This window comes from Cynocephalus volans, chromosome 14, assembly GCF_027409185.1.
Source record: "Cynocephalus volans isolate mCynVol1 chromosome 14, mCynVol1.pri, whole genome shotgun sequence".
Taxonomy (NCBI): Eukaryota; Metazoa; Chordata; class Mammalia; order Dermoptera; family Cynocephalidae; genus Cynocephalus; species Cynocephalus volans.
In genome coordinates, this window is record NC_084473.1 from 4,351,655 (window position 1) to 4,363,477 (window position 11,823).

The window sequence follows — 11,823 nt, forward strand, 5'->3', positions numbered from 1 at the left end:
TCTCTGGGCCTCCACCTTCCCACTGGAAGATGTGGTTCAGTTAGGTGGTCTCCGAGGCATCCTCCTGCTATGGATATTCACTGATTCGTGAGAGTGCTGCACGAGCTTCTGTTTAACCTGAGTCAGTGTGTCTGAACTTCCTTGGTGGCGGGAGGTAGGGGGACATCACAGCAGGCCACAGCCAATCAGAGAGGGAACAGTGTGAAAACAAGCAGAGGCACCCCAACATTTGCGAGATGGAAAGAAATAAAAGCACTGACTCTGACATTCGCTCCACAGCTCAGCCCAGCGTTTGCAGCACAAATGCTCAGCTCTGGGGCCTTAGAAGGGGCACGTTAGAGAGTTGGGTTCAGGAGAGTTAATCTTTGGAAGAAAAGGCTTGAGGAGGAAGGTTGTACCCTATGGCAGGCAGACAGGTCTTGAGACAACACTACTACATAGCATATATGCTTTTCAGGGGACATTTTTCTGTGGAAACCTCTCTGCAAGAGGCTGAGCACCGATACTGTAATCATCTCTGAGCTTTAGCCCACACTCGCGGGTACAGAGTCCAGAACAGGGAGGCATGGTGGTCAGCTGGGGCTGCCATAACAAAATGCCACAGATGGGGTGGTTTAAACTCACAGTCCTGGAGGCTGGAGGTCTGAGATCAGGGTGCCAGCAGGGTCGGGTTCTGCTGAGGATCCTCTTCCTGACTTGCAGATGGCACTTTCTTGCTGTGTCCTCACATGGCAGGCAGAGGGACCCACTCTGATGTCTCTTCCTCTTCTTATAGGGTCTCTGATTCCATCATCAGGGCCCCACCCTCTGACCTCCTCTAACCCTGATCACACACCTAAGGCCCCATGTCCAGGGCTTCAGCACATGGACAGTTCAGTCCACAGCAGGCAGCAACGGTGGTCAGCCTGAGCTTGGGCACTCAGTCTGGGGGTGTGTGTTGGTCCTTTAGAGGAGCAGAGACACATGGAGAATGTCCAAAGGAAGAGGAAGCCAGGATGCAAAGGCACTGAGGGCTTTTCACCAGGCAAAGGGAAGATTTCAGAGAGAAAACAGCTTTTAAACATGTGGAGGGCTGTGCTGGGGAAGGTGATTAAGCTAGCCTTGCATTTCTCTGGATGGCAACCAGCTCGACGGGGTGGACATAGCAGTGCAGCAGCTCTCAGGTCCCTTCCTGACTGAGAGCTATGCCCTGGTCCTCCTGCAGCAATCAAGTAACGCCCCTACTCACATCCGAGGGTGGAACTTGGCGTTTCCCTACAGTGAGTTTTTGGCATATGAGATCGCACAGTGATCCCAGCACTATCTGCATCCTCCTGGTCACTGCCTCGTGGTAATCTGCCGTCACTTCTGCTGCTCTCCAGCTGGCCTCCTTCTGTGTCCCTTCCAGGCCCTCTGGATGCAGCCTCCATCCTGCACCGGGCCAGGGCCCTCGCCTGGGCTCCCTTGGTGCCTCTCGCCTCTCCTGCAATGGCCTGATTGTTTTCCCGGTTTCCCCAGCAGACTCTAAGCCTGGTCACTCCTGGGTCCCAGCGCCATGCACAGCGTATGGTACACGTGCTGGCTGCATGCAAGGCCTCCGCCTGGCTGGGCCGCGTCTGGCTGCACTCAGGCCCTCCCCTCACACCCCTTACCACTCTGCCTTCCAGGCTGAACCTGGTCCCTAGCTGCCACTGTCCCTAGAGAGCAGCCCTGGGTTTCGGATCAGGAGATCACAGCTCTTGTCCTGGTTCTGCCATGCTACGCAAGGAGTCATTTTTTTTTATAACCAAATAAGAGAACTTAGGTGAATGTGCTTTGTAAATAAATACTTCATTTTTATGCAAATGTAAGCCTTTCTGTGGGCGGCGTGTTTCCGTTTTAGCTGTAGCTCACTCCCAAGCCTACGTTCTATCCTCTGGTCTCTGTGTGTTCTGAATTTAGGGAAGGTTACAGCTGCTTAACTAGACAAGACTAGGAGTTTCTGGCAGGGAAGTCTCAGTTTTAAGGAGCCAGCTGGTGTTGCAGGGGACAGAGCATTTCCTGCACGCAGTCTAAGTCCTTAGCACCACCCCTCTCTTGCCAGAGTTGCTTACACTGAATTTCACTTAGTTTCTGCAAAAATGTGGGTCATGAATGATCATGAAATCCTCATCATGTGTAAACATGTCCATGAAAAAAATTTTTTATTTTTATTTTTATTGATTATACATGTTCATGGGATACAGAGCTTTGACTGTCGGCACCTTTGCTCAAGATGTGGTGAGCAGATCAATACTGTCAGCATGCCCACCACCGCAAGCTGCAGTTATTCCTCGTGTCCCCCACTCAGCCTCTCCTCAATCCCTCAATCCCCATCTCCCTCCCCCACCCTTGCCCCTGCAATCCCAGGTCTGTTCTCTCCCTCTGCAAGTCCAGTGCACCACTGTGGTCTTTCCTTCCTTCCTTCATTATCTCTTAGCTCCCACTTATGAGTGAGGACATGTGGTATTTTTCCCTCTGTGCCTGGCTTATTTCACTTAACATAATTTTCTCCAAGCTCATCCATGTTGCTGCAAATGGCAGAATTTCATTCATTTTTATGGCTGAGTAGTATTCCATTGTGTATATACCACATTTTCCTTATCCAGTCATCTGATGATGGACATTTAGGTTGGTTCCTTATCTTGGCTATTGTGAATAGAGCTGCGATGAACATGGGAGTGCAGGTGTCCCTTCAGCATGATGATTTCCATTCCTTTGGGTATATTCCCAGCAGTGGGATTGCTGGGTCGTATGGTAGTTCTATCTGTAGTTATTTTAGGAACCTCCATACTGTTTTCCATAGTGGCTGTACTAATTTACAGTCCCATCAACAGTGTAGGAGTGTTCCCCTCTTTTCACATCCTCACCAGTGTTTGCTACTCTCTTTTTAATTATAGCCAGTCTAACTAGAGTGAGATAATATCTCAGTGGGGCTTTGATTTGCATTTCTGTGATGATTAGTGATGCTGAGCATTTTTCCACGTGTCCATTGGCCCTTCGTATGTCTAGTTTTGAGAAATGTGTATTCAGCTCCTTTGCCCATTTAAAAAATTGGGTTGTTTTTTTTACTGTGCAATTGTTTGAGTTCTTTGTATATTCTGATATTAATCCCTTGTCAGATGTATAGTTTGCAAATATTTTTTCCCATTCTGTAGGTTGTCTTTTCATTCTGTTGTTTCCTTTGCTGTGCTTTTTAGTTTGATATAATCTCATTTACTTTTTCTTTTGTTGCTGTGCATTTGGGGTCTCATTTGTAAAGTCTTTGCCCAGTCATACGAACTGAAGTGATTCCCCTATTTTTTCCTTTAGTAGTTTTATAGTTTTAGGCCTTATACTTGCGTCTTTAATCCATGAAAAAAAATTGTTAAATTAAATCTGATTGCCTGTTTCTTTTTCCACCTTTTCTCTGTATACTTTTTGTATGTGTTGGTTTGGCTTGTGGTCTGTGGTAATCCCTGGCAGATAAGCAGGAGCAGCTGCCAAGGGTTTAAGAACATTTTGTGGAAGAGAAACTTAGCACCGAGAAATTCTGTGCGTGACTTAATATGTTCTGTGAATGAATGAGGACGGCCACTCTTCAGTCTTAGTCCAGTGATCAGAGAGACAGTCTTATGGGGCATGGTGTGTGTGAGGCTAGAGGAGGTGGGGGAGGAAGGGGTGGTGACTCTACATGACCCAACATACCATAGCCATGGTGAGAAGTGCTGAGAGGTCACGTGCAACCAGGCCTTTTGCTGTAGAAGTAGGCAAGTAATGAGTCATGAACAGAAGCATGCACAGGACCCTTCTCCCCAGATCCCCACCTCTCCTCCAATTTCACCTTCAGCAGAGAAGAGCCCAGTGGCTTTGCATCTGACACATGCCCTGATGTATCTGAGAGTACCCACTATGTCTGTGTTTACAGAATGAGGGTGCCTGATTTGGTTTGTGTGCAGGAGTAAGAGCTGGGATGAAGGAGAGACCATCTCTCCTTCTCTTGCGCAGCCATAGAGGAGCATGGGCCTTGGTTGAGTTCAGGACTCAGGAATGCAACATTCCTCCTCCGTTCTTAGGCACATAAGTGGAAGTGTGTGGCTTTCTTTGGAAAGTATAACAGGTGACCTGTGAAGAACCCTCCAGTGACAATCACATACCTGACCTCGAAGACAATACAAGCTGTAGTTTTTTGTTTCCTTGTGTGTTTGTGCTGTTAAGGAGAAGTGTATGAATCATGTGTGTGTATGTGTGTGTGTGAGAGAGATTTTAAGGAGGAGATGTATGGGTCACCTATGCACGTGTGTATGATGTTAAGGAGATAATGGATCACCTGTGCACGCGTACATGCAGTTAAGGTGTACAGATCACTCGTGTGTGTGCGTGTGAGGTTAAGGAGGAGGTGTACGGAGCACCTGTGCATGTGCGTGTGAGGTTAAGGAGGAGGTGTATGGAGCACCTGTGCGTGAGTGTGTGAGGTTAAGGAGGAGGTGTATGGAGCACCTGTGCGTGTGCATGTGAGATTAAGGAGGAGGAGTATGGAGCACCTGTGCGTGTGTGTGTGAGGTTAAGGAGGAGGAGTATGGAGCACCTGTGCGTGTGTGTGTGAGGTTAAGGAGGATGTGTATGGAGCACCTGTGCATGTGTGTGTGAGGTTAAGGAGGAGGAGTATGGAGCACCTGTGCGTGTGTGTGTGAGGTTAAGGAGGATGTGTATGGAGCACCTGTGCATGTGTGTGTGAGGTTAAGGAGGAGGAATATGGAGCACCTGTGCGTGTGCATGTGAGGTTAAGGAGGAGGAGTATGGAGCACCTGTGCGTGTGTGTGAGGTTAAGGAGGAGGAATATGGAGCACCTGTGCATGTGCATGTGAGGTTAAGGAGGAGGAGTATGGAGCACCTGTGCATGTGTGTGTGAGGTTAAGGAGGAGGAATATGGAGCACCTGTGCATGTGCATGTGAGGTTAAGGAGGAGGAGTATGGAGCACCTGTGCGTGCGTGTGTGAGGTTAAGGAGGAGGAATATGGAGCACCTGTGCGTGTGTGTGTGAGGTTAAGGAGGAGGAGTATGGAGCACCTGTACGTGCGTGTGTGAGGTTAAGGAGGAGGTGTATGGAGCACCTGTGCGTGTGAGGTTAGGGAGCAGGTGTACGGAGCACCTGTGCGTGTGTGTGTGAGGTTAGGGAGCAGGTGTACGGAGCAGCTGTGCATGCGTGTGTGAGGTTAGGGAGGAGGTATATGGAGCACCTGTGCATTACGTGTGAGGTTAAGGAGTAGGTGTATGGAGCACCTGTGCATGTGCAACGTTAGAAAGGAGGCTGCTGCATCACCTGTGCACCAACCAACTTTGCTCTTATTGTTTTCTACAGGAGACATGGGGGACAAAGGACAGAAAGGCAGTGTGGGTCGCCATGGAAAAATTGGTCCCATTGGTTCTAAAGGTATTTGCGATGCAATTCTTGCCTCATGTTCCCTGCCAGGCTCTCAGCGTCTGGATACTCTAATCATAGACGAACCATCTTGCCTGGTGTTATTTATTTTTGTGTGCTTTACACATGATAAATTCTGTCGCCATATTTACATTTTGGGAGTGATCAGAGCTAACTGCTCTGTGCCCACCAGGGTGTGGGGTGAAGAGCTCCTCACCCTGCAGGATCACACACCACCCCAAGGCAGAGGATCCAGAGCTAGTGTGCGTGGATGAGAATTTGGCTTTTCAGCTACAACTTGCTGAATGAGTTTAATAAAACAGAGCCTCATTTAAGTAACTGATGGACCATGCACAGGGTGCCCTGTGCCTGTCCACGCCCAGCTTCGGTGTTTTGGGCTTTTTGAGACTACAGGATGATTCTCAGTGAGAGCAGGTGAGGCCACAGGAACGGGTGTGCCAGCGGCAGGTCTGGTGACCACCCCCTGGCTCAGAATACACCTGCGGTTTCAATCTGTGCCATCTCTAATGCTGCGCTGGACTCGCACAGCCTGGCGAGGTAGATCAGGAGCTGTCCTCCCATGATGAGATCGAGGCCCAGGGCAGGTAAGGGATGGCTCAAAACCCACTGCTCTTAAGCTCTTCTTCTCATCAGCCAATCAACACACACTTTCTGAGTACACAGAGCTTGTTCCATGCCTGTGCTGGAGTCTGGGGGACACCACGGCTGAGGGGGCTGAGCTGGGGGGCAGGGGATGGTGCAGAGCTGCCCTGAGAATCATAGGCAGGGAGGGAGTCTGGCTGGGCTCTGGCCAGTCCTGCTGCCTGGGAGCGGGTTAACCCAGGGACGTGAGGCCAAGGTTTGAGCTGTGAGTGGGTTCGGTGGTTTGTTCTGATCCACGGCCACACCCTCCCCCAGCCCAAGCCTGCCCCTGGTAGAAAGGGGTCCTTGGCCAGGAGTGTGCTGGGGGTGACCAGCTCAGCCCAGCGGTGTCTCCTGGAAAACCCATGGAAGTACCTGCCCTAGGGATGGCCGATTCATTAAGAAGCACACAGATAAGCATGGTATAATAAGGGACATGTAATGCTTTACACAACCTTAAAAATTATGGTAAAATATCTGTAACATAAGGTTTGCCATTTTCTACCATTTTTTCCCATTTTAATTGTACAATTCACTGTCATTTAGTACATTTTCAGTGTTGTACAACCATCACACTGTTTCCAAAACTTCTTCATCACCCCTAAGAGAAACTCTACCCGTTAAGCATTGACTCCCCACTACCCCTCCACCAGCCCGTGGGAGCCCCTAATTCGCTTTCTGTCTCTATGAATTTGCCTATTCTGGATATTTCATGTCCTTTTGTGTCTGGCTTATTTCACTTAGTACAATGTTTCCGAAGTTCATCCACAGTGTAGCACGTGTCAGAATTCCCTTCCTTCTAAGGCTGAGCAACGCTCCATTGCATGGGTGTTCCACATTTTGTTTCTCCATCAATCTATTGGTGGACACCTGGGTTGGCTCCACCTTTTGGCTGTTGTGAATAAGGCTGCAGTGAATGTTGGTGTACAAGTAGGGATGTGTGTGTATGCTTCTAACACACAACCTGTGCTCTGGACACATTCCAGTGTCTCACCAGGGACAGCTTGCCAAGACCACCTTTGTCTGGCTTTGCTTAGTCTCTGAGATTGTCATCTTGCATCCTTGCCATTATGAGTTTTCAGTCACTTTCAGACCCCCAATGTTGGTAAAAGTGCACAAAGGAACTAGGATGGAGACTGCCAAGTTGCTCTGTGAGGACAGAACCTGAGTCTATAGACGTGGAAGTCGCGGCCCCTCCCAGAGATATTATTAGGTTCTCCCTGTGAGAAGAAAGATGGTGCTTTAGGAGCACGCACGTGACTCAGTATACATATTCACTGTTGAACTGTAGAGTAGTTGGAAGGCTCTGTTGCCATCCTGCTCAACCCCCTTGTTTTATAAGTTGAGAAACGTTGAGGGGCCAAGTGGTTCAGCAGCTTGTCCTAACAGGGGGGGCGCCCAGGACCAGGAAGGAGCTGTGGGCTCCTGGCGTCTGGACCCTTCTTGACATCATGCTGCCCAGAGGGATCAAGAGGACTTTGATGACAAAGGAGATTATAAGTACTGTTTACTCTTCTTGGATTAGATCAGCTCTAAGGTCCACTGCAACTGTAACACTATATGAGGGCACTTCAAAAAGTTCACGGAGAGTAGAATTAAAAGATAACCCTAATCTTTCCATGATGCTTTTGAAGTGCGCCTGTACGTGCTATCGGGATTTTCTTGCTGTAATGAGGACATGAGGGGACCTGGCATCAGAATCAGCAGCCACTTGCTCATGGGGTCCAGGATTCATGAGGTGATGACTGCAAAGTGTTCTATGGAATATACTGGATTTCCCAGGATTGGCTTAGAGAATGGTCATCTGATAATCCCTAAAATCCCATCACGTGCATGTGGCCCATGTCACATAAATAGAGCCTGAAGAGTTAATTATCCTATGGAATATAGCTCCTATACTTCACCACAAAAACAGGGTCCTGGAGAAATGCAAGGGCATCATACACAAAAGAAATAATATTTTAACCTTGATATTTTTGAACTCATGGAACATGTCCTCCTCTGCTCAGTGACTTTGACCTTGCTCTTCTTTTTCAGGTGAGAAAGGAGATTCTGGTGACGTAGGACCCCCAGGTCCTAATGGAGAGCCAGGTATGGCATAGGGCCCAAGGGTTTTTAATAAAAGTTACTAAAAATTGCACTTTCAAAAAAAAATGTAGGTCGTTAAATAAAACCACAATGGCTGGAAAACAAGGAATACGTGTTACTGATACACACCCTCCATGTCAACCATAGCCTCTTGTAGGATATTTCAATATTTGATTTTTTTCTACCCAAATCGTAATGTCCTCCTTAGGGCTGTAGTCTGCTGGACTACTGTGCATTAGTACATCTGCACACATAATTAGGCACTCGTGCACCTGTCCCACAGCACATGTTCCTCATTTCCTAGTGGCTCTCCGGGTCCTGCAGGATCCCCCCTTTCCTTTTATCACCAAACTTCTCAGAAAAGCACTTCTGTCCTTCTTGGGTTTTGTTCCTCATCTTTAGACGTCCTTGCAGCTGATCCTCCATTAAGGTGACTCCCAGCCAAGGTCACCAGGGGCCTCTGGGTCCAGCTCACAGGACTTAGCTCAGCTCCCTGTCGAGCATCTGTTTCCTGATATGCGGTGACCAGGACCCGGTGGCTTGCCGGCTCCCTCTGCAGCCCTTCCTGTCTCTTACTCTCTGTCTCTTCTTTGCAAACTTCCACCTGCAGCCCCTCTGCATTCTCCAGATGGCAGCGGCCTTGTCTGCTCCCTGGTACAGCGTCTCTTCCATGCGGCACTGCCCAGGGGACTGCACAAGGCCCAGCCCCACAGGTCCACTGTGAATGGGCATGTCCACCGGGGGGCCTGGTGCCCCCCATTGTGCTCAAAGACCTCTTCCCTCACGTTCTGCGTTTCCCACACAGCATGCTCGCCTCCCGTGCACATCCCACACAGGCACACACTGTGATGGTGGCCAAGGTGAGGAGCTTCTGTGGGTCTCAGTGTCCTCGCAGGTAAAGCAGGGATAACTGCGCCATGCAGTCGTGGGTCTGTGTGAGAATTAAGTGAGTTCATACAGGTAAAGCATTTAGAACATCTGCTGTGTTGAAAGGCTCAGGAGGACTCACCGTTACTGTTATTCCAGTGGAGGAGGCGGTTGCCACCTGTGCCTGGCCTCATCAGGACACTGGCACGATTCCCTCCTATGTGTGCGGGTGGACACTGTCTGCGTCCTTCATCCCTCCCCTCCATCAGCTCCCTCCCGTCGTCATTTAAAGATACTCAAGTGTTTCCTGTCTTAAAACTGAGCGAAACAGTTTAGAAGCCCCCAAGAAGCCCTCCCGCCTCGGCCTCTCTGGCCGCTCACATCCAGATCTCATGAGGCTCTTCCCCCAGGGCCTCTGTGTCCCCCATTCCTGCCCCACCGCCTGCTGCGACATCCCTGGACCGCTGCGTGGCGATCCAGGCACACCAGCCCTCCTCCCACTCGACCTTGAACATGTCCCAGCTGCCGGCCACGCCCCTCCTCCTGGCTCCCTCTCAAGTCCCCACCTGTTTCCCGCTGGTGCTCCCTGTTCCCTGTCGTCACCTGTGGCCGTCACCCCAGTACCTGTTGGTGCTCCTTGTACCAGTCGTCACCTGTTGCTGTTACCCCATCACCGTTGGCGCTCCTCGGGGCTGTGGGAACACCCTCCCGAGTCCTCTCCCGAATCTGTCCTCGGGCCCAGACGTGGCGTGGACGTGTCACGGGCTCGGCATGCTGGTCTTCCCCAAGCCCGGTCAGCCGCGGCGCCGTGTCTGTGCAGCTGGTCAAAGCAGACACCTCGGGCTGTGTCCTGCCGCTGCCCCTCTCCCCCTGCGGCTGGGGCCGGGCCCACGGTCACCCTGTGACCGAGCTGGTCCTGCCGCTGCCCCGTTAGAACCTGCTTCTCCTGCCTGTGCAGAGAGCGTGGAATGGTTCTCACGCGTCGAGGCCGGGGTGGGCGCCTGCGGAACACAAGTTAGTTCTCGGGGAGGGTAGCTTTCTGAGCCCGGTGCCCGCGCACCGATGCCCGGGTCTCCGCAGGCATCCCGTGCGAGTGCAGCCAGCTGAGGAAAGCCATCGGGGAGATGGACAACCAGGTCACGCAGCTGACAAATGAGCTGAAATTCATAAAAAACGGTATGTCGCCCGTGCTTCCTGTTGCCCTCACCTCCCCTGCCTCCGACGCGAAGCCCCTGGGACGCGTGGGCTGGTCCCCGGGACGGCAGGGCTGGCTTCCGTCCCCTGGGACACCAGGGCTGGCCCCCGGGACAGCAGGGCCGGCTCCCGTCCCCCGGGACACCAGGGCCGGCTCCCGTCCCCCGGGACACCAGGGCTGGCTTCCGTCCCCTGGGACAGCACAGCTGACTCCCCGGGACGGCAGGGCTGGCTTCCGTCCCCCGGGACATCAGGGCCGGCTCCCGGGACGGCAGGGCTGGCTTCCGTCCCCTGGGACACCAGGGCCGGCTCCCGGGACGGCAGGGCTGGCTCCCGTCCCCCGGGACATCAGGGCTGACTCCCCGGGACACCAGGGCTGAGTCCCCGGGACACCAGGGCTGGCCCCCGGGACGGCAGGGCTGGCTCCCGTCCCCCGGGACACCAGGGCCGGCTCCCGTCCCCCGGGACACCAGGGCCGGCTCCCGGGACAGCAGTACCGGCTCCCGTCCCCCGGGACACCAGGGCCGGCTCCCGGGACAGCAGTACCGGCTCCCGTCCCCCGGGACAGCAGGGCCGGCTCCCGTCCCCCGGGACACCAGGGCCGGCTCCCGGGACAGCAGGGCCGGCTCCCGTCCCCCGGGACACCAGGGCCGGCTCCCGGGACAGCAGGGCCGGCTCCCGTCCCCCTGGACAGCAGGGCCGGCTCCCGTCCCCGGGGCGCCCGGGGGTGGCGGGCGCGGTGGCGGGCGCGAGGCCTCACTCAGCGCGGCCGCCCCGCAGCTGTGGCCGGCGTGCGGGAGTCGGAGAGCAAGGTGTACCTGCTGGTGAAGGAGGAGAAGCGCTACGCCGACGCGCAGCGGGCCTGCCAGGGCCGGGGCGGCACGCTGGGCATGCCCAAGGACGAGGCGGCCAACGGGCTGATGGCCGCGTACCTGGCGCAGGCGGGCCTGGCGCGCGCCTTCATCGGCATCGACGACCTGGAGCGCGAGGGCGCCTTCGTGTTCGCCGACCGCTCGCCCGTGCGCACGTTCCAGCGCTGGCGCGGCGGCGAGCCCAACAACGCGTACGACGAGGAGGACTGCGTGGAGATGGTGGCCTCGGGGGGCTGGAACGACGTGGCCTGCCACGTCACCATGTACTTCCTGTGCGAGTTCGACAAGGAGCACGTGTGAGCGGCCGCCCTGCAGGAGGAGCGAGGCCTGGGACGTGCCCCGGAGCCACGCGCGCGTCCCCACGGCTCCGCCCGTGTCCGAGCTGCAAAGCAGTCCTTACCTCCTGCAGCAGTGACGCCCGCATGACGGCAGTGGGGCCGTGAACGACCACCTGCCCTAATCGCTGTGGGGGAAAGAACCCGCTTCACTGTGACCGACGCTCCTGTCATTTATACCAACGCAGAGGGCTTTGGAAATGTCACTGTCTGAGTAGAAACAATTTTGCTTCACTTCAAACCCAGATTTTGGGAAAACAAACAAATCTCCAAACTTTACTACTGAGTGTGTGGTGTCATTTTGTTTTCTCCATTTCTTCGGTAGTGTCTGTTGCTGTGTAACAAATGACCCCAAAACTTATGGCCCAGGACAGAAGTATCTATCGCTTCGCGGTCCGGGAGTCTGTGCGGGCCGGGCCACCTGGGT

At 53.3% G+C, this 11,823-nt stretch overlaps 1 protein-coding gene across 4 annotated transcripts in view; it reads left to right on the plus strand.

Moving 5' to 3' along the window:
• The window catches only part of COLEC11 (collectin subfamily member 11), a 36,142-nt gene extending 24,665 nt beyond the window's left edge, over positions 1-11,477 (plus strand). For 2 of the 4 annotated variants that reach the window (XM_063078762.1, XM_063078763.1), the window contains 4 exons: positions 5,339-5,410; positions 8,078-8,131; positions 10,076-10,171; positions 10,970-11,477. In XM_063078762.1, coding sequence (XP_062934832.1) covers positions 5,339-5,410; positions 8,078-8,131; positions 10,076-10,171; positions 10,970-11,361 — 614 coding nt within the window. In that variant the 3' untranslated portion in view covers positions 11,362-11,477. The remainder of the gene's footprint in view (positions 1-5,338; positions 5,411-8,077; positions 8,132-10,075; positions 10,172-10,969) is intronic. The other 2 variants (XM_063078764.1, XM_063078765.1) reach the window with 1 other exon arrangement.
• The last annotated feature ends 346 nt before the right edge of the window (positions 11,478-11,823 follow it).